Here is a 23,294-nt window from a genome sequence, read left to right on the forward strand (position 1 = left end):
GATGCTCGGCACTTTACATGTAATCTCTCTTTTAATCCTCAAAATAACCATATAAAGTAGAGGATTATAAGTGCATTACAAGAGATTTGCTTAATTTGTCCAGATATCTACAGTCATTGCTCAGTATTCATGGGGAATTGGGTCCAGGACCTCCCACAGATAACAAAATCCGCAGATGCTCAAGTCCCTGATATAAAATGGCATAGTATTTGCATATAACCTGTGCACATCCTCTTGTATACTTCAAATTATCTCTAGATTACTTGTAATACATAATACATTGTAAATGCTATGAAAATAGTTGTTATACTGCATTGGCTGGGAAATAATGACAAGAAAAAAAATTCTGCAATTTTCTTCTCCTGAATATTTTGGATTCTTGGTTGGTTGAATCCACAGATGCAGAACCCACAGATACAGAAGGCCAACTGTACCTTTGTCTCTGCACAAAGAAGTGAGTTTTAGACACACTCACTTCTTTCCTGAGAGCAGGGACTGGCCCTCTGGTTCTAGCAGGGTCTCTCCCCTAGTCGTACCCTGAAGGATGGAGTAGAGAAGTGGCCAGATAATCTTTCTGTATAATCAGCACTTCTGATAATACCAGTCCTCAAGTAGAAACAGCTTTGACTGAAACCTTGGATCCAGCTTCTGAATTGGGCATCACCTGGATTTACTATTAGCTCCTTTTTAAGCTAGTGGCTTAATTCATTAACAATGTTTTCATGAGATTTCTACTTCATTTTGTGGGGTTTAACTTTTGATGGAAGGGTAGAGTTCCACCCAGGTGGCAGAAAGCAAAGCTTGAAATCAGGAAGGCTGTTTACTCACTCGGCCCTTCTCAACACACTGGGTCACCATGACAATGTTGTGAACGTTCTGTTCCCACGCCATTTTCCAGAAGTCATCCTTGGTGCCAGGAAGCGGTCCCTGAGTAGCGACATATTCTCTTCTGAAGTTGTTGCCCTGCAATGAATTTACAATATGGAGAGTCAGAAACAATGGGCCTCTTCAGAATTATAAACAAAGAGTTAGCTCTGCAGATTAGCTGATATGAAGGTCTCTGTGAGGTCCCTGATGTGAGAAAAAGATACTAACACAAGTGTCAAGGCTTGGGAGCAGGAGGGACAAAGGCCAAAACATTGAACTATTGTTAAGAGCCACATTCCTGTCTATTAGGCTGGGTCTATACTAAAAGGCAAATGGAGGACCCAGGCAATGATCTAGAAAACACTTCACCCTCTATTATGTGGTTTTGGGTGTGTGTGTATGTGTATGGTCTGTCTGAGGGACTGACTTTGATCAGGCTCCTTCCCTATTTAATGTAGAAGAGTTTTAGTTATTTTGGTAATTGACATTGGAATAATTTGGTAAGAATATCATGCAAGGGAAGCTTAATGGAAGAGAAACCACTGCTGATTGAGCATCTACCACATAAAGTGCAGTGGGACAGGACTTTCACTGGTCTTATTTAACCCTAACTCTGATTCTGTGAGCTAGGATATTTCACCGACTAATTCTGCACTCCAGCAATACAGAATTACTGGTAAATCTTAGTCGAGGCTCTTTGTCTCCTGCCCTCTTCTCAGGGTCTCTACATTATGTCACCTCCGACACCTCCCAACCCCTGCCCACCAAACACTGCCTCTCATCTGGCTAATGCTTATTTATTTTCAGCATGTTGCCTGCTTGACTGAGCCTTTCTTCATCTTTCTCGTAAATCTTAGTCGAGGCTCTTTGTCTCCTGCCCTCTTCTCAGGGTCTCTACGTTATGTCACCTCCGACACCTCCCAACCCCTGCCCACCAAACACTGCCTCTCATCCGGCTAATGCTTATTTATTTTCAGCATGTTGCCTGCTTGACTGAGCCTTTCTTCATCTTTCTCTCTGCTGGATGGTATTCCTCTTTGTAGAGGCTCTGTGGCAACTCTAGCCTCTTGCTACTCAGAGTGTGGGCCTCAGACCAGCAGCATTGGGGTCACCTGGAGCTTGTTAGAAATGCAGAACCCCAGGCCCAACATCAGCCCTGCTGAATCAGAATCTGCATTTTAACAAGATCCCCAGATGATGCAAATGTATGTTAACACTGGAGAAGCGCTGCTCTAGCAGGTGTCTCATAGCACTGCCTTGTAATTTCTGAGGCCCCAACTTTTCTGAGAGGTCCTTTAGGGTCAGGGTCCCATCTTATCCTACCACTATACACAGCTCAGTGTTTGAGTTAGAGTTAGCACTTGATTAATAAATGTTCATTGAGTGACTAAATGATTGTTTGAAATAAATATTACTATCCTCAGTTTTTGGAAAAGGAAATGGAGGCTCAAAGAGATGATATAACTTGCCCAGAGTCATAGAGTCTACAAAGGACAGAGGTGGGATTCAAACTCAGATTTGTCTAATTTACAGCTATTTCCACCGTAGTATAATGTAGGAAGTTGGCAAGATGCTAGTCAGAATCAGAGCCCAAAAGTTTGATGCGACCTTTGATCTGTGTCTGTGGTTTTCAAAAATCCAAATACCATGGGATCGACTTCCCGAGGTAGGCAGCCTCAGCAGTAGAGACCCATCATCCTAGGGAGCGCTAATCTTGGCTAAGGGCTGCAGAGAGAAATTGACCTTTGAAAATGCATTCTGGGCTCATCATAATTTTATGTGACTACAGCCATTGTGAAAAATGAAGCTCAGCAATAACTGAATTGTATACTCCACATTTTATGGGAATTGGACATGGTCTTGTACCATCTACAAATGTTTCCAGACCTGGGAATGGTGGGAACCTGCAGGAGCAGTGGCATCTCCAGGGCAGCCACCCCTCAAAGCTTCCTCCTGGGCACTATGGCCCAGTGGTTCACTTACAGGGATGTAGCTGGCATTGATGTAGTCAGAGCAAGGGTCGTCATCCACGTTGGACAGCTTCACCCGTGAGGCATCATCTGAAAGGAAGTTTATGGAGAGATTTGCTGCTGAGCGTTGGGGTGATTTTTCTATGGTTTATGTAATGTGTAGTATTTGACATCCTTTAGCTCTGATCTCCACAACAGGCCCACAGGGGAGGTGTTCTTATCTCCATTTTACAGCTGAAGCTTAGACAGGATAACTAACTTGCCCCAGGTTGAAAGGTGGCCCACATACCACCCAGCACGGGAAACAATGTGAAGCCCTGTCTGTGCTTTCCTCTGTGACACTATGTCATTTGCCTGGTGGGGCGGCCAGCTCCCTTTCACTGCTGGAATGAATACAATCCAGGAAAACTACCTTCTATTGCTTCTGTCTGTGCTTTCCTCTGTGACACTATGTCATTTGCCTGGTGCGGCGGCCAGCTCCCTTTCACTGCTGGAATGAATACAATCCAGGAAAACTACCTTCTATTGCTTTACCTAAGGGGGTAAAGATAATTTGTTAAAAAATTGTTAACTAGAGACTTTTTAAAGCAAACACAGGTCAGCTCGATGTCAGAGCTCCTGTTGTTAAGAGCAATTACTGCTCTTAGCCTCTAAGGAGAAGCAGTAGGGCCACATGGGGAACTGTCTACAGCATGAGGCCTCTCATAGAAGAATCTGAACCAGTCCTTATCCCTCTGGAGGGAAGGTAACATATAAGTCATTCCTTATTAAAGGGATTCAGAGCCTGAGATCTTCCATATCCAGCTATACCGTATTTCTTTAGCCTCATTTTATTCCTGGAAAAGAGCAGAAATGGCTAGAGGAAGACAGTATTACACATTTCAACATAAAACTTACAGGGCAATATATTGTTGTATCGATTTTTCCCTCTGTTCTCCGGCAAGAGTGCAATGTCACATGACTGGTTTCGACCCACATCTTTCAAGTCCTGTTAGGTCAAACATAAATTTGCGAGTGGAGAATATGAAATGGAATAAGGCAAATCATACTGTCCTTGAGATACATAATAATATAAACTATATGCACTAGCTGCTGTTTATGCAATGCCTTGTATTTGGCATGCATTAGCTCTGATCCCCAAAAGCCCCACAAGGGAGGTGTTCTTATCACCATTTTACAGATGAAGCTCCGACAGGATAACTAACTTGCCCCAGGTCACACGAGTGGCCAAGCTGGGAATTGAATACAAATTCTGCGCACTTTTGGCCAAACCACATTGTCTTGCAGTCAGGCAAATGGCCAGGCTGAATAATGGACAGCATTAGGTTTGCATTTGACATTTGTCCATTTTTCTTACCATCGCATCCAGGTATCACTTTGTGTGCTGTGCTATTCTGGAGTTTGAACTGGCCTCTGAGTCTAGGTGGTATATTGTGCGGGGAGTGGTTTCAAGCATAAAACAGCATTCAGCTGAGACTGTAAGCTTCACCCTAACTCCTGATCCCAATTAGCCTACGATTCCACAGTAAAAGTTAGGAGGGAAATTCTGCTGAGGACTAGGGCTGCTAAAGCATTGTGTCTGAGTTGTACCTCATACTCCTTAGATAGAAGGTAGTTGGAGTCAGCCTGCAGCTTCATGAAATGCCCTTCAAACTGATTTACTTTTATTGGGCTGTAATTAAAAATGAAACAAAAAGAAAAGAAAGTTACTGAAGAAAAGGGAAAATGTCATAATCAGTCTGAGTTGTATTTCAAAAGCAGATAATAGAGTAATTAATGACTTTTCTCTCTTACCAAGAAGTTTTGCGGTTACTGTGAAGAGAAGCCAAAAGAAGAAGAAAGACCTCGTTAGCAGATCTCACATAATATCATCCTTTTTTTTTTTTGACCGGTAGGTGGATTGCAACCCTCGGCACGGTGTGGTCTGCACCACGCTCAGCCAGTGAACACACTGGCCATCCCTATATAGGATCCGAACCCTCAGCCTCAGCGCTACCAGCACCATGCTCTCCCGAGTGAGCCACGGGGCCAGCCCCCATAATACCATATTTTAATAAATTTTATGACAGAAAATGGGGTGCTTACCCTTTCTGGCCCAAGTTCAAGTGCACAGATAATTGTCGATCCCTACGAATGCTCAGGCGGGCAGAGGGCCTTTCTCGACCGTGGCTGAAATATAAGGGAGAGGATTTTTATTCTGGTTGTGATACTTGGTTTGAACAATTTTTTTTCCATTTATGGTATGGCTGTGCATGTTTGTGCAAATATAGATTTTTCAGTATTCATGTAGATTTGTGCTCAGCCAACATTTCTTTGAGGGAGGGAGAAGGGAGGAAGAGCATAAAGACGTAGATCTTTTCCATTTATGGTATGACTGTGCATGTTTGTGCAAATATAGATTTTTCAGTATTCATGTAGATTTGCGCTCAGCCAACATTTCTTTGAGGGAGGGAGAAGGGAGGAAGAGCATAAAGACGTAGATCTTTCCCACTCAGAGACAGATCTCTGCTATAACTGAAGATCTGTCTCCTGGTTTTTGGCTATGGGTCACAATCACTTCCCACACTCTCAATAAAACTTTCCTTAAAAAAACACACAGAAAACAGTAAACCTCAGATGCCAGACATGACTGCACGAAAGAGGACAATATGCCAAATAAAAAAAATTTCCTAAGAGAAGAGGGTACAGCACTGGGGCCACATGCCATTTGGTTCTTTTTGGTCCCTTCTTAAATTAGGATGGCAGATGTGAGCCACAAAATGATGATGTCAACCATACTTTTCAGGATATTTCAGAAAAGCACTTGGGCATACAATTAGCAAACATCTCCGTCTTTGCGAGTATATGAACCACACAAAAACGTTTTCTTCCTGTGTGAAAGGAGTTATTTCATATTTAAATAAAGCTACAGATGGCCCTTCATCACTTGGTAACGGCCAAATTCATCAATGGTATGTACAGGAGCTGAAGAAAAGTGAGTCATGATTTGAGTCTGACTTTTGCTTTCATTGAGAAAACAATGGTGATTTAACCTGGAGAAATTAAATTATTTTTCCTTCTTAGTTTTCAGGCTAAAGGGCCTTTTCAGTCGCATCTTTAAAGTTGTGAGCCCATCACCAAAGGGATCTTGGTACTTACTTTGTTTTCTTTCTGCAGATGAATAAGGCAATGACAGCTACCAGCATGCCGATTAAAAACAGACCAGCACTCACACCTTCGATAACTCCAAACAAGGGCTCTACAATAATCCAGATGGAAACAAAATATCTCAGGTGGGAAAATTAGTGCTAGGGGACCACTGAGAGAGCTACTGAAGCAGTATGTCCCAAGTAATGTTATTACCAACAGAACTGCAGTATTACCCACATTGAGGCATTTACTATGCAAAGGTTAGAAGTGTGCAGTTGATAAGAGGAAATGCTGGCTAATACCCTGTAACAGGCGGGATATTATAATTTTGAAGTTAATGGTGTACAGATTAGAAAGGGATTTTGGACTTCATTTGCGCTTGCATGTAAAGCTTGGGGGAACCTGAGATAAAGGCCCTAGGTTTGCCACGAGGATAAAAATGCTATTTCATTTAAATAAAGCATGTTAACATCTGGGGCTTTGGCAAATCCAATTTTGCCAAAAATTTTAACAAAATCTCATTTTTATTATCTGATATGATATTGCCACTGGGAGTTTATGAACAGGTAAGAATAGCCCATTTTTTTTAGCAGTTTTATTGAACAGCTTTTTTCATATACCACACAATTCACCCATTTAAATTGTACAATTTAATGGTTTTTAGTATAGTCATGGAATTTTGCAAATATTACCAATGAATTTTATAACGTTTTCATCACCCCACAGAGAAACCTCATATGTATGAGTATTAGCAATTTATTCCCCATTCCTCCCTCTCCCCAACCCCTGGCAACCACTAACCCACTTCAACCTACCTGTGTCTATGGATTTGCCTATTCTGGACATTTCATATAAATAGAATCATAAACATGTGGTCTTTTGTGACTGGCTCCTTTTACTCAGGCCTAATGTTCTCAAGGTTCATTCATGTTACAGCATCTGTCAATATTTCTCTTTTTATGGCTGATTAATACTCCATTGTATAGACATGTCACATTTTGTTTATCCATTCATTCACTGACGGACATTGGGTTGTTTCTACTTTTTGGCTATTATGAATAATGCTGCTATGAATTTCCATGTACACGTTTTCGTGTGGACATATGTTTTCATTTCTCTTGGGCATATATACTTAAGAGTGAAATTGCTAGGTCACATGGTTACTTTAGGTTTAACATTTTGAGGAACTGCAAAACTGTTTTACAAAGCAGCTACACCATTTTACATTCCAACAAGCAATGTCTGAGGGTTCCCATTGCTTCATATCCTTGCTGGTACTTGTTATTGTCTTTTTAATTATAGCCATTCCAGTGGATATGAAATGGTGTCTTGCTGAGGTTTTGATCTGCATTTCCCTAATGACTAATGATGTTGAGCATCTTCTCAAATGCCATTTGTACATCTTCTTTGAAGAATGTCTATTCAGATCCTTTGCCCATTTCTAAATCATGTTGTCTTTTTCTTATTAAATTGTAAGGTAAGAATTCTTTATGTATTATGGATACTAAACCCTTATCAGATATATGATTTGCAAATATTTTCCCGCATTCTGTGGGTTGTCTTTTCACTTTTTTGAGGGTGTCCTTTGAAGCACAAAAGTTTTAAAAATCCAATTGACCTATTTTAATTTTGTTGCTTATGCTTTTGGTGCTATATCTGAGAAACCATATCCTAACCCAAAGTTACAAACATTTACTCCTGTGTTTCCTTTTAAAAGTGTTACTGTTTTGTACAAAAGGGTCCATTTACCACATCCTTGCCAGCACTGTCACTTCTGTTATGTTGATAGTATTGATAATAGCCATTCTAATGGATACAAGGGACTAAGTGTCTCATTGTAGTTTTGATTTGCATTTCCCTAACAATTAGTGATGTTGAGCATCTTTTCATGTGCTTACTGGCTATTTGTATATCTTCTTTGGAGAAATGTCTATTCAAGTCCTTTGCCCATTTTTGAATTGGGTTGTTTTTGTAGTTGAGTTTTAGGAGTTATCTATATATCCTGGATATTAATCTCTTATCAGATATATGATTTACACATATTTTCTTCCATTCTGTGGGTTGCCATTTTACTCTGTTGATAGTGTATTTTGATGCACAAAATTTTTAAATTTTCATGAAATCCAATTTGTCTATTTTTCTTTTGTTACCTGTACCTTTGGTGTCATATCCAAGAAATTATTGCCAGAAGCACAGTTTTTACCTTTTAGTCTTTTTTCGTGACTGGCAACGGATCGCAACCCACAGTGTCGTGCCCGTACCGGACCGGGACCGGCAATGGGATCGCAACCCTCAGTGTTGCACCCGCACCTCGCTCAGCCAGTGAGCGGCCGGTCTGTATGTGGGATCCGAACCCTCGGCGGGAGCGCCACTGCTCTCCCAAGCGGTGCACTGTGACAGTGCGCCACCGGGCCGGCCCAGAAACACAGTTTTTAAAGAAGGGACTAAGTGGCTTCTGATTTAACGAATTTCAGAGGTGGCCCTAATTGCTGTCTGGTTATCATGTCCCTACTTCTCTACTTTTAACATCTGCTGGAGATGACATGGGTCCATCTCTTCACTTTGTTGGTGAGTAGGAGCAAAGCACCTGAGTGGTCCCTTGTCCCCCAGCTGGCCCAGGGACACACAGATATCAGAAGCAGCACTCCCATGATCATTGAGCCAGGCTGTGCCTGCTTCTGTGGAAATGGCCTAGGGGACTAGCTAGCCATTCCACCCTAGGACCAGTTGCCAGTTTTATTCCCATGGTAGTCTCTATAGCACCTGACTGTTTAATATCCACTGTCCCAATTGCTCCTTAGAAGTCCCTTGTGATCTAGGCATGGTGGGGGTTTTAAAGATGGACTCTCTGAATATGGGAGTGGATCCTGGGCAAAGCCCAAGAAATTTCCTTTTTTTTTTTTTTTCTCAGCACTATCACCTCTGACAAGGCACTTGTCAGTCTGAGAAATAACAGTTAATTTCCATCTTGACAACAGGCTCCTTGAGGGCAGGAACTAGAACCTTGTCTTATTTTTATTTATTCAGGCTTGTTGCTAGCATTCGCTAAATGTTTGCTAAGCTGCACTGGCAATAAACACAATTAATGGAAGCAGCTCAGGAAACAAGCTTAATTTGTAAAAGTCGATAGTATAGATTATTCAAAATAGTGTCATTTTGTTTTTATTACTTTTAACTACTTCTAGTCCTCCTTAGAACCTCCTATTAAAAGAAAAAAATGAGATCATTGTTCTGTCAATTATGAGCATACTTCAGAAAGTCCATGGAAAATGAAATTAAAAGAGAATGCAAATCTTTCCATGAACTTTTTGCAGACCCCTCATATATGCTGGGTGTTATTAAGCTCTTAGAAAGTTTTCTCCTTAATTGTTTAAATCTTGTCTACCTTATTCAATTTCTTTTTATACTCTACCTTCAGAGAATTTTAGAAGTCTTTAGCTCAACCTCAGGTAAAACCTGAATTAATGAAATTTTATAGAATCTGAACTGATGAGCTTTTATTGGCTACATGAAAACAAAAGCAAAATCCTCATTTTGCAAACTTTTCTCCTAAAAAAGGGAAGGCAGGAACAATTATCCCTGCTTAGTGAGTGGCAGGACAGAGCCTCAGACTAAGTCTCCTGGCTCCAGGTTGATATTTTCACTGGCATACTAGAAATCCACAGCCCTTAACTGGGATATGTCCAGTCTGAAGAGGTTTTCTTTAATACATTATTTTCCCCAGCTGTATTAGTTTGAGTTGACATTGGCAAATCTCCATCATTCATTCACATACATTTATTGAGCATCTACTTCTTGTCAGGCATTGTGCTGCTGGCCCTAGGAAGTTATCTGTAGACTGGGCAATAGACAGTTCAGTGAGTAATTAATCCTCTGTATGAGTGCTGCTATCTCTAATGGAAGTGGGTATGAATTTGGGAAAACTGGAACCTTTTTCTGGTTGTAGATGTCTGATTTTTTTTTTTAAATTTGTTTAAGAGTTTTGGGCAATACTTTTTTAAAAAAACTATTGACTCTAAAACAGTTACATAACATTTCCAGTTCTGAAAAACATAGTTGCTGAAGAATGTTTTATTCTTGTAAGATACTGATTTTCCACAACTTCAGTTGGCTAGATTGATTTGTACAGTTCTATGTGCTCCTATGGGCATCAGATCTGTCAACCCATACACATTTATGAGGCACTCCTGAGGTGCCTGACCCTGTGCCAAGTAAGGCACCTGGAAGCTGGGTCTGGGCTTGGGGAGACACACAAGAACAGATCACTGAGGTATCACCTATTAGTAAATTGGTTGGGGTTGGGAAGCTTTCCCTCTGACTCGCTCTGTGACCATGGGCAAATAACCTAACTATTCTGAGCCTTAATTTAATATCCCAGGGGATGCTAATGATTATACAGTAGTGTTTACCTCAAGGCAGGCTGTAAAGATTAAATGAGTTAATTCATGTAAAGGGCTGAGCAGAATGTTAGCTGGTGTAATTCATAGTGATAAGAAATAGAACAAGTCCCCCCTAATTTTAACACTTTTGGGGAAAATCTGATTTTGTCTGGATCAAACTAAATGTGTCCCATTCTAGATTTTCTCTCAGCACATAAACATACACAGTTCGGAAGTCTCACCTACTATGCTTTCAAGGAACTATGCTCATTCAGAAGGGGAAAATGTTACTCATTCACTGAGCAAATTAACCAAGTGCCTGCTGATTGCTTAGCTCTGTGGGAAGCATATGGAAGCCACACACTTTAAGTGAGCTCAGAGAGAAACCTGACAAGGGAGGAGGATTGACATTAGAACACTTAACTATGTGCCAGGCCCTGTGCTGGCCCCTTACTGTTCATCTCTTTAATTCTTACAGCTATCTTGTGAAGAAGGCAATAGTCCCATTTTTACAGATAAGTAAAACAAAGGCTCAGAGAGAAAATAACTTGTAAGAAGTCACAGAAGAAGTAGCGGAACTGAGATTTGAACTCAAAGCAATCAGATTCCTCTGTGCCATGCTAGTTTTTAAGGGCAGAAATCCTTAAAAAGTTAAGGAACATTTTAAGACAGTGATATAAGAGCTGGCAAAAGGTAGCCTCTTGGATGACCCCTAAAAGTTTATGCCAGTGGTAGTGCAAATCCCATTTCTTTTCTTTCTTTCTTCTTCTTTTTTTTTTTTTTTTTAAATAAAACCTGGTAATCTTTAAGAAGAATCATTGAAGCTTAAAAGTGAACAAATGAGCAAAACACCCTTTGGATTGAGAAATAGTGGAGGAAAACATGAAAAGCAGGAACAGTTGACCCTAGAATCCCCACTCAAATATGTGTTACATTTGAAAATTGTATCTCTAGGGCCTAGCACTGTGTTTGAAAAAGAAAAAAAGTTGCTATTTTACCTCTTATATTTAGAGTTATGGAGTAGCCCATTTTTGAAATTACATTTGTATTTCTTTATTCCATGTTGCTTTTCAAGACTCATCACATCAGCACAATCATCTTTCTTTTAATGTGGTTAGTATTCTTTTTGAATATATGTTCACTATATTCCTTTACTGGACTACATACAATTTTTGTTGAATAACAATATTTCAAATAGGAAAGAATTGTATTTACAAAGTACCTCCTTACATTAAATTATAAGCAAACACTTCTAAATCCTCTTAACTGGGTTCTGATCCTTCTTTGGCTTGAAAAGTGGACGATGGCATAAATAGATAGGTATTGGTATTTGGCATAAATAGATAGGAATGTTTGCTAGGCTGAGTCATCATTTGTCAAGCAGCACAAGAGACTGTTTTAGCTACAAAGAAGAATTTCCCCAGACCAAGAGACCATGCATTGGAGAACACTGGCTACAGGGAAAGGCTGTGACAGGCAATGGAGTCAAGGAGCAAGGTGATGAAAGTGATCTGCTCTCAGTGTGACGGAAATATTCACAGACCATGCAGTGCAGAGGCTGTACGCAGAAAATGTCAGGATCCCAGCTATACTATCTTAGGCAAGTTACTTAATCTCTTGATGCCTCAGATCCTTACCTTTAAAATGAGCATGATAACAGCATCTACCTCAAAAGGGTGTAGTGAGGATTAGATAAATTATTCTACGTAAAATGCTTAAACTTGTACTTTCATAGGGAAGGTGACCAATAAATATTTGCTACTACTACTCAGTTTTTCCCTCTAATACACTCGGGAAGTTTCTTTTATTAAATTTATGTAAAGCCTTTTAAATTAACATTTTTTAATAGTGAAAACCAACACATAATAAATGAAAGGAAGAAAAATCCCCTATAATCTCACTACTTTGAGATACTTATCATTAATACTTTGGTGTTTTTCTTCTAGTCTTTTTTTCCTATGCATTTCTATGTATATGCATATATATGTTCCCACTTAAAACTGAAACCCTTTTGTCCCAACTTACGTTTTGGCCTGTGCAAGCTCTTGATTTTAATGTTTTTTCACCCACTGTTTAAAAAAATAATTCATTTTTAATAGAAAAAAATCTTGTACTTTTATCTTTTTTCCCTAGATTAATCTCCTTTTATTCCATTCTCCTGTAGAAGGTGTACATCCCTCTAATCAACATCAATCCATCATCACACAAAGATTAAGCTCTAAGTGATAATAAGTGTTCCTTCCACTATGAGCCAAGTCACCAGATCTCCCTACTCTGTCTCTCATGGGTGACATGGTAGGCGGTAGAACATGTAGGAAGGTGGAAAGGTTAGCCTTACCTGATTCCGTGGTGATAGGTAAAGAGAAAAATGTGTCTGAATAGAGTGGCTTTGTGAATTCCTTCAGGTCCTCATCAAACAGTTGTGTAAAAGCCCGGATGCTGATTCTGAAAAGAAAACCAATTTACTTAAGTGAAAATTAGTGGCTGATCACAGTAGGACTGGCTCAAAATTTGATCGGGGAGAAACAGGTGGGCACCTGGTCAATATGTATTCAGGATAAGATATGGATTATGAATCAGACAGACCTGAGTTAATGCATTCATTATTGATTTATTCATCAGATATTTATTGAGCCCCTGCTATGTGTCAGTCCCTGTTCTAGGAGCTGAAGAAACTGCAAGGAACAAAACAAAGTCCTTACCATCCCAGAGGTTACGTCTCACGGAGGAAGTCAGACAATAAATACACAAACAGAAGATGTTAGAGGTGATGTGTGCTATGAAAAAGAAAACAGCAGGGTGAGGGAGATGGAAAACAACGGGAATAGAACATGTGGGACTGATTTATTCAGCATGGTCAGTGAAGGGCTCCTTGAGAAGAAGGCATTTGCACAGAAATCTGAGAGGGGCGAGAGAGGGAGCCAGCATTCCAGGTGGAGGAAACTGCAGGCTTAAGGCTCTGTGGTTGCAGCATTCCTGCAGTGTCTGAGGAACAGCAAGGAGACCAGCATGGCTGAAACACAGTGAGGGAGCAGTCGGAGATGAGGTCAGAGAGGTAGACAGGGCCAGACCATGTAAGACCTAGGAGGCCACAGTGAGGACTTTGGCTTTTGCTTGAGTGGCATGGGAAGCCACTGGAGATGTTCAACAGGATCTCGCTGGCTGTTGCAGCATGGGGAATAGACAAGATGGGGTGAAGGTGCAAGAGGGGAAACTAGTTGGAAGGGCACTGCGATAATCCAGGTGGCAGATGGCGGCTTGGACCAGGATGGTGAAGGTGGTGAGAAATATTGAATATTTCAAAAAAAGAGCTGAAAGCTTTGCTGATGGATGTGGAGTATGAAAGAAAGGGTGGAATCAAGGATTACTTCACATGTTCTGTCTGGGGACCAACTGGAGGAATGGAGGTGCCATTTACCAACATGAGGGAAGACTGGGGAGGAGTAGATTGAGGGGTATGGCAGGATCCAGACGGAGTTCTCTTGTGGGAGCAGTAACTCAGAGATGTCCATTAGAGTCATCAAGTGGCTCAAATATCAATATTATTATTGTCGTTAACTTACTTATCTCCCCATATTTTTGGCACTAGTTATTTTCTAAAGAGCCTTTTATCTAAAAACATTATAATATCATAGTTATTGTTATCAACAAGAAATATTTGGCTTGGGTGACTTCTTGAGTTCTTCTGTCTTGAAGATTCTCTGACAGTAGGTTGCCTGATAGAGTAATACGCTTGGTTTATATAGGAAAAGCTATGCTAGTGTTAAATTCTATGAAAGTGATTGGAAGACTCCTTTTTCCTTAAAAAAAAATCTATATTTGTTTAACCCAAAGGTATCTGGCTATGTCCTGTGACATGCTGAAGCAGTACCAGGCCAGGGCAAACAGTTCTGACTCCTCCTTCTAAATCATGCCCAGGTCCAACTGTAATCTTGTAAAATGAACATTAAGATGTTATTAATCAACCACATCTATAATTTCTACGTCTAAAAGATCCTTTCCAAGTCAAAAGCTGTACTTCCAGGAGTAACGAGACTCTCGATGGAAGTATATTGTGAAATGTCCACAAAGGGTAACAAGAAGTTGCTACACATTAAATGCAAAGGTGAGGAGTTGGTGTGTGTTGCTAATTCATCATACATTTGGAAATTGAAAGGAGTGTCTCTGATTTTAAAAGTTTCTTATATTTGTATAGTGATTTGTAAGTGTCAGAGGACTTTTACAAACATGGTTCTATTTGATCATCTTCAACTTCTTCAATATAATAAGGAAGATCATTATATTACTTTAGAGGTTTGGAACCTGAAGCCTGGAGAGATTCCATGTCTTCTTGTATAAGATCACAGAGAAAGCTGGTGAAAGAAAACCAAACTCCACATTTTCTGACTCCTCGTGGAGATCTATTTCTCTTATTTCCTCTTGGCTTAATTTTTGGTTAAAAGTAATGACTTCTGTTGAGGGGATGGTAAAAAGAGCCTGGGCTAGGAACCAGAAGATCTGAGCTCTTGCTCTTGTTCTGCTGCTGATTAAATGAATATTCCCTAAAGTTCCTTATGCCTCAATTTCCTCATCTGTAAAATAAAAGCATTTGGATATAACAACCTTGACATGTTCTTCTTTGAAATTCTAGAAATCACAGATGTAAACACAAAACACAGAATGGATGCAGATGAATAAGGACCTTTATGAAAGCAGGAAGGAGATAATGACCCATGTTAACCTTGGCTTAAAATTAGTGGGTCATCAGCAACTCTTCCCTTAAAACTCTCTCCAAAATGGGACACACAACACCTAGCCCAGCACTCAGCAGCCACTCATGGTCCAGTCCCATCCCATCTTCCTGGTCTTTGCCACTACCCCTTTTTATGCACCCCATTTGAAACTGGACTATTGGCTCTTCTCTAAACCATGTGTGTATTTTTGCTTCCACACTTTGATTCCCACAGTTCCTCCTTCGTTGCATCTCCTCCCTTCCCTATCTCCATACTTCCAATCCCTCCCTCCTTTTTAAATGACCATTTAAAATGATATGTTCTTCAAGAAGCCTTCTGAACCATCACGGCATTTATTTACCTATACCCCTCTCATGCCTGTCAACATTTCTGCCTCTATCTTTACAGACTGGCCTTCTTTCTGGCTCTACTTTGTAAGCTCCTTGACGGTGGCAGCTCATCTTATTTATCTTTTTATTACCCACAACACCTGGCCCAGTACATTCCACAGAGGAGCCAATAAAACATATATTGAATATATGATAAACACCACAATATAAGTAGGACATTGTTTTAATGAACAGATATGTGATAAAATTATTTCAATTTTAAATGTGTCTAGAATCAGAATGCTATAACAGAAAGTTCGAGTTGATGTGGTTCAACTTCCTTTATTCAAGGAAAATGAGGTCAGGAGAAGCTGACTACCCGACTGTGGTCACATTCTGTGCTATATAGAATAAAAACAAAACCAGATCAGCACTTCCCTAACCTCCAAACTGTCTCTCACTGTAACGATCTGCCCTTTCTCTTCCCATATGAAACAATGCTAATAATACATACAGATAATAGGAACCCAACAATGAACGGGAACACATTACATTTGTAGACATACTAAACCTGCATATCAGCTAAACCTAACATTTCCCATGTCTTTTCACTCCTAATTTTTCTTTTTCCATATTTTTTCCTGTCTACTTATTCTCTTTGGGAAAAAAGACAGCTGTTGGCATCGAGGGTCACTGTGGTGATTATCATCTTGAGACATGTGGCATTCTGACTGCACGGAGGCAGCGCTCAGCAGCCACCACACAAGAGGCCACTCAGCACATGGTTCTCTCATGTGCTTTGAAAGGTTGTGCCTTCTCTTATCAGATTATCAGCCTGGCATGCTTTTAACAGGACTGAACCAAATGCCAGTTGCAGAAATATAGGAAAGCTGTGTTCTAGAAGACAAATATGTACACCATGGGTTGATTAAGCTATAACAAGAATGTGTATCTTTCATAGAGCGTCTTGGCTCAGCCCTTTTTTGTTATAACATTTCATGAGCACCTCCTTTGTGCCAGGTACTTGCCATATTGTTTCATAACCAATGACACTTTTGTCTCCCTATTAGACTGTGAGCTCTCACGGCCTAGTGAAGAGGGCAGGTAATTTGCTAAAGGGTTAAAAGCCACTGGTAAATGAAAGATTAGAGGGATGTAGAGACAGGGTGATGTGGAAATGGAGCTGAGGAAGCACTGCGCTGCCCAGCCCTGGGTTGACAGGGGTGGTGTGGGGTTGATTGAGGGTTGAGCTGGTTTTTGAAGTGTATGAAGGAAGGAATTCACCAGCCATACAAGAGTGGAAAGCATCCCAAAGAGAATGAAAAGAATGTGCAAAAACTCAGAGGTCTAAGAGAATCATGTCACATCCTGGGAACTCTGAGGAGTGAGGAATAGCAAGAGGACAGGGTGTTCTTGGGGCAGATGATTGGAGGCACTGAGGCTGGCGAGGCAGACAGGAGAGAGAAGGTGAGGGCTTTGTATGTCCTGCTCTGGGATCTGCACTTGTTCTTGTAGACGAATGGAAACCACAAGAAGACTATAATCTAGAAGGGATATGACCAGGTTCCATCTAGCACATACATTACTCCTCAGGACAACCTTGTGGTGCTTTACAGATGAGGAAAGCTACGATTAGAGAGCTGAAATGCTGCTGGTAGCAGAGCTGGAACTCAAATGAGCGGGGTTCTTCCAAAGACCTCGGCAGCTACTATGGACAGGAAGGAGGTATGTATGGAGACTGGCAGGCTCTGTTCCAGACACGAATTGTTTATAGTTTCTTATTCTGTCCCTCTGGAATGTAGTAATGAGTCATCTTCTCTCCTTCTCTTTCCATAAGCAGACAAACAAAAACAGCCACAACTTTCCAACTCAAAAAGAAAAAAATAACCCTTGGAAGACTTTGCTCAAGTTTCCACTAGCCCTGGTAACTAAGGAGCTGAGGCATCTCTTAATTCTTACAGGAACTAACAGATCCCAGTTTTCTGATCCCTCTTATGTTTCTCCCTTGCTCTGTCCCTGTCTCCTTCAGATAGGCTCATATGGTCTATCCTTGAAGTAAATATCACTTATAAGTTTGTACGTGTTTACCCTGGAGGTGCCGACCTTTCCTGGGAGGCAATTGCAAGCTGGTGGTGAATCCTGGGCACAGGTAGCCATGCACAGATCCTGCCAAAAGTGAGTCTTCTGTTGTAGGAAAAACATCTGCCTGGCTTTGTTAATGTGAGAAAGGGACTAAGAGCAATCTCAGGTGTGATGCTATGTCATAGTTTCCTTCTGGAGCTGGCAGAAGAGTTTGTTTTGCTGACACTCAGGAATGATATTCCAAATATGTAAGAATCAGTAAGACTTGAGCACCACCCAGCCAGAAAGGATACTGACTCATGGAGAACCTTACTGCTGCCATACTGGCTGCATATCAGCTCTGTTAATACCCAACAGAGAAGGCACATTGTCCGCAGAAGTAATCATTTGGATGCCTACAGGCACGTCCAAGACAGCAGCCTGGGTTCCCTTTCTCTTGAGAACCCTGATTGGGATGCTATGCACTCCTGCTTGTATCTGTTTTCTGGAAACAACGCAGAAGAGCACCACCCATTCCTAGGGCTGGAGGGGCTGGTTGGCTGCAGTGGTGCTTCGTGGGGCCAAAGCTAAACAGCTGCTCCTTTTCATCTGCCATCTCAGCGGGAGGAAAGGGTGCCCCCATTCATTCAGGGAGCCTACTCCCTTCAAGAGTTCTGTCTGGACCAGAGCATTTGAATCTTTACATGCTTTAAAAGGTAAATAAGTGTTAATTCCAGTCCTCATTAAAAGTGGAAGATATAACTTCATATTGTTTGGGTCTCCCTAAACTCAGTCTTGCTATTTGGACATTTCACAATAGTTATCGTTGTAAATTATTTGATGCATATTAAAGAAGTTGTAGGGAGAAAGAACAATCTATTAAGAACCTTCATTTCTGCACATAAAGAATTGGAGCTTTTGCACAATGCTGAAGGCCCTCTTTACATATTACCTGTGAATGGAGGCAGAAAACAAACTTTCATAAATTACCCAGTAAAATGTAGAGTACTCTTGTAACAGTGGTTAATCTCCAGGAGTTCACATGCATTAGCTGCTCAGACAGCTGAGTGCCTAGTAATGCAGCACATCCCTCTACCATGGCCATGAAATGCATCTCACCTGTAGGCAGTGTGTGGCTTCAGTGGTCCATCACAGAATTTTTGCTGATTGGGATCACATTTTCCCCCTAGGCTCTCCATCTCTGCTCCAAGCTTAATGTTAAAACTCTTGGAGTTGCTGTCACGGCTTTCGGCACATTTGCTGGCAAAATAATTGGTCTGATACATTTGAATGGAGGCGTTGTGCCTGTATTCCAGGTAGGAAGGGAGAGGGTGCTGTTGTTCCGGCTTCAGCTCATCACTGCCTGGAGGAGAAAAGCCACAGTTAAGGATTGCCTTTCTTGTGACTTGAGTGATTTCAACGATTTCTAACTAGGTTTCTAAGGCTGCTTGCTCATGCACTACCTCTGGCCATCTCCAGAGTACAGATTCTGTGATCTCAAAGGATGCTGCAAAATTCCCCTAATGAAATTAATTTTAATTCACCTTTTCTTTTTTTTTTTTGTCCTTTTTTGAGACCAGCCGCACTGCGCTCAGACAGTGAGCGCTGTGAGCGCACCGGTCATCCCTATATAGGATCCGAACCCGCAGCGGGAGCGCTGCTGCACTCCCAGCGCCGCACTCTCCCGAGTGTGCCACGGGCTCGGCCCTAATTCACCTTTTCTAACATAAAAATAAATAAGTAAAGAAGTAATTAAGTAAAGTGTTTTATTTTATAAAATACACATGCACATCCCCCCCCCCCATCATTATTCTGGGAAATAAAATAAAACAAGAGCAGCTCATTGTATCAAATGATAATGTGTCCCACAACTCAGAAAGTTGGATAACTCCCCATTGTGAGAGTCAACCCACTCAATAAGCTCTCTACCTTGCCAATAACCATTGTAGTTAAGCTAATAAGGAAGCCCCTATGACCTGGGAAATAGGGAAAAGATAAGAGAAATCATGTCCCAGGCCAGAGCAGTCATCCCACAAGACACGTTCCACTTGCAATGCCTAGTCTGATAACTGCTCTGTGTGGCTCTGTTATCTTGAGTACAGTTTAATCCTGGCTCGAATTTGGCCCCTCACTCAGAGCACTTCCCAGAACTCCTCCCCTGTCCACCCAGCCTACTGTGTGTTTTGGCACTGAAAATTACTTTTGATGTTGGCTGGAGAAAAGCATAATTAGGAAGATAAATACTATAAAGATCAGATATCATTTACAATGAACTTCAAGGAGTGGTACTGTGGGGGTTCATCATCACAGCATCCTGGACTCTTATTTAATAAAATATGCTCACAATGAGTGGGTTTTGGAGGTATTATTTTGTTGGCAGTAGTTGAAAAGAAATGTTGTCTTTAGCATGAGTGTATATGCATAAATGACATTTATGTGAGATGGATTGTTATCTTAGATCACCAGGGGACCACAGCCCATCTCTACAGACATCAATAATGGAAACCTACCTGGCTAGAGAAAACAAGGCTGCTTTCTGGGGGGTGACTTCTTTTTTTGGTTACTGCCTTATATTCATGTAGTAAAGCATTACCTTCATTGTGGCCTAATTAAATTTAAAGTCTTTCCACAGTTCACCAATTTCTATTCAATTACGAGGTGTGAGGAAATCTGGGATGCACCACTGACCCTTGAAATTATTTAATTAATTATTCATAACTAGCTTTAGTACAATTAAATAAAATGTAAAAGCACATAGACTGTTAGATATCCAGTGAGACTAAAATACCATTTAGCCTGGAAATTGCTTCAGTGTTTTTCAGGTTTAAAGGTTCCCCCTTACCCACAAATGGGTCAAAATTTGTCAGGGATGCTCAAGAAACTCCTGTGTAGCACCTTAAACAATTTAGGAAAATTTAAGGAAGGTAAAATATATTAATGCCACTCCATGCACAAGCATCTCTCTTGGAGAAATAACACACAAGACCTCAAGGGCAAATACACAGACGTGAACCCCAAATACAACACTCCTACAGGTGGGTTGACAAATACTGATACAACAAATGCTAAAGATCATATTCAGTGGTTTTATGGAGTGTCTTGATAATGATCACCTAGTATTTGCCCAGTTTGTAGGGATTAGGTAGATATGGAATAGGAAACTAGAGAATAAAACATACCGTTCAAAATTAAGTAGAGAAAAGAGGAATGCTTCTCATGAACATTTTCTCCCTTTTTCAAGCTTTTGGATATTTTTGTGAATTGGTGGGTGGTTTGGGTGTGTGTGGTTGGTGGAGGTATATGAGACAGAGAGGGGTGAGGAGAGTTGAAGCATATTGCTGTTTAATGGCAGAAGAAAAGAGCAGTGAACGAGATCGAATGAGTCAACACACGCAATGTGCTTCCACCAGTGCCTGGCACATAGGAAGGACTCAGTCAGTGGTGGTTCCGTTGTTATTGCCGTAGCTGCTATAATCACTATTCTCCCATTAATAAACCCAGAGAAAAAGAGGTTTTATTGCCGAGGAGACTTTGAGCAGTTTTTGGTTACCTCTCTCTGTATCCAGCAGAGATAGAGCTGAGTGATAAAAAAATTAAGTTTTCTACTCTTAGAATCTTAAGTTGTCCCATGACCTTTGAGAAAGAACTTCTTACAGTAGAGTTGACTCCTGATAACTTACCATCAGCCTCTCTCACCACCACTGTGAAGTATTTCACTGCTCCGTTGGTATCGCTGAACCAGCTGCAGTTGACAGTAAAGTTGATGGAAGATTTGCTAATGAGCACATCCTTTTCATTCACACGAATATGTGGGGGTGGCGGAGGAGGGCCTGGAAAAAGAGGTGGGGAAGGAACCAAGAGGGGTCACAGCTCTGCTTTCACATCAGAAACAACACTTAGTTAAATGAAAGACTCCACTCGCCTACATCAGACTGTGTGTGTGTGTGTTTAAAGCTTGTAATCAAAAAACTCTCCTCCTCTCCTGAAGGGAAGCAGGCAGAGGAAGGGATCTGCCAATGGCGCACTAGACATAATGACAGAGACAGTTCCTCAGCAGGATTTCCTGAGGTTGCGGCATCAAATTGCTTAAAAGGTCCATTATAACTCTATCAGGCAAAGTGATGTATGTAAATACCAACTCATTCAGGTACTTCAAGATCATTTAACTTGTTTGCTGTCAGGATACTTTACCCAGAGAAATGTTTCTATTTCCTGGCACCTTTTAGGTCCTCTTCTTCAAGTGACAAGACAGGCTTATGTAAAAGTGAACTGTATGCAAGTGGACAGTGGTGATGGATATGATAGAGAAAGGTGCAAAGTCCTTTTACTCTGTGTGACAGGAGGCTCCGTGTTGACCTCCAGGGACACTTACGGTCTATCATTGTGATAGTGCTGTCTTCAACCACCTCACTGGTCATGCCAGCTGACTGCACCTTGATGGACACTAGGTACCTCTTATGGGGCACTAGCATCATGATGTTGAGCAGAGATTTTTCTTTCTCCAGCTTTCTGGAAAACTCAACTTCTTGGGTGTCCATTTTCCGGCATTCAATGCTATACCCATCAAAGTCAGAATCAGGAGGGATCCAAGAACAGGCAATGGCCGTCGAGTTCTGAGGCCGGCAATGCAGGTTTTGTATCTTGTCTGGCTCTGAAGAGAGAGGAGACACATTTCAGAACTCCCTAGAAACATGTTTTCACCTCCTTTGGATCCAATTAGTTCTGAGGTCTAAATAAATAGTTCTCAAAATTTATTTGGGTTGAGAAAAATTCTCATGAATCTCTAAGGGAATTTCTGCTTGCTGGACCCCACTTTGAGAAACATTAATAGTTAAAATGTCATCCCTTTAGAAAATCATTTGAGTGACAACATGATTGGAAACACAAATGTACATGTGGGCACTGAAATCAAGCAGCGGAAGTCAGACAGAAGGTGGGGCAGAGCAGCTCGGCCAGCCTGAATACAAGTTCTATTTACCAGCTGTGCACTCTTGGGCAAATCCTTTACATCTCTGTGCCCCATCTGAACAATGAGGAAGTGAGGAGTACCTGCCTCATGTGGTTATTGTGATGATCCAGTGAGTTGAAACATGCACATCCACCTAGAATAGTGGCTGGCATAGTACTTACTCAGTAAGTGCTAGCTCTTATAATGAGGACATTAAGAAATGGTACTCCTGACTTGTTTTCTCCTAGGCCCTGACTTCTGTCTCTCTCTCCTATTTTCTGCCTGTCACTCCCTGCTCACATGCCATGTTCCAGGCACTGAAACTGCTTTGGTTCCCCATGCATGGCATGCTGTTCCAGCCCCTGAGCTTATAGTCATTCAGTTTTTTCTGCCTAACAGAGTGGCTGACACATAGTAGGGACTCAATAAATGGTAGTTGATCTTATTTATTGATGTGAATGACACAATGAGTAAAAGATTAAGTCCGAAAGAGCGCTTATGAGATAGTGCAGGTTAATGACCAAACTTCGCAGGCCTCCCCTACCAGCTGTATGCCCAGCATGTCTAATTATGTGCTGTGAAGCTAAAGTGTACGGTTTAGATAGATAGCTTCTGAATTTTAATTTTGGCAGCTGAGCCACTTAAAAAAGAAAAGTTCTCAGATCCCCAATATGTAAAATGGAAGGGGCTCTGGTCCTATGGCTTTAAGTGTGCATTGGGGATCAGAGGTGCTGAACTGGAGTGAAGACCTTCCTAAGACCTCCCCTTGTGTGTTCCCTCCGCCAGGAATTTCTGAGGGGCCCTCAGGCTCTGGAATAGAACTGAAAACCTAGGTCTAGACCATCTTATTTCATTTCAAGAGTTGAAAGCCCACCCATTTTCTGTTGACTGTAGCACAA

The 23,294-nt window shown here is 41.2% G+C and overlaps 1 protein-coding gene across 1 annotated transcript in view; it reads right to left on the reverse strand.

Annotated features, from left to right (window-relative positions):
• The window catches only part of LOC103592154 (receptor-type tyrosine-protein phosphatase beta), a 106,376-nt gene that overhangs the window by 12,164 nt on the left and 70,918 nt on the right, over positions 1-23,294 (reverse strand). The window contains exons 17-27 of the mRNA XM_008574760.1: positions 21,820-22,098; positions 21,128-21,277; positions 18,567-18,810; positions 12,684-12,790; positions 5,976-6,075; positions 4,923-5,006; positions 4,632-4,649; positions 4,428-4,509; positions 3,735-3,825; positions 2,851-2,927; positions 829-963 (exon numbers count right to left, since the gene is read on the reverse strand). Of these exons, the coding sequence (XP_008572982.1) occupies positions 829-963; positions 2,851-2,927; positions 3,735-3,825; positions 4,428-4,509; positions 4,632-4,649; positions 4,923-5,006; positions 5,976-6,075; positions 12,684-12,790; positions 18,567-18,810; positions 21,128-21,277; positions 21,820-22,098 (1,367 nt within the window). The remainder of the gene's footprint in view (positions 1-828; positions 964-2,850; positions 2,928-3,734; positions 3,826-4,427; positions 4,510-4,631; positions 4,650-4,922; positions 5,007-5,975; positions 6,076-12,683; positions 12,791-18,566; positions 18,811-21,127; positions 21,278-21,819; positions 22,099-23,294) is intronic.

The sequence above is a fragment of the Galeopterus variegatus genome, unplaced genomic scaffold, assembly GCF_000696425.1.
Source record: "Galeopterus variegatus unplaced genomic scaffold, G_variegatus-3.0.2 Scaffold1097, whole genome shotgun sequence".
Taxonomy (NCBI): Eukaryota; Metazoa; Chordata; class Mammalia; order Dermoptera; family Cynocephalidae; genus Galeopterus; species Galeopterus variegatus.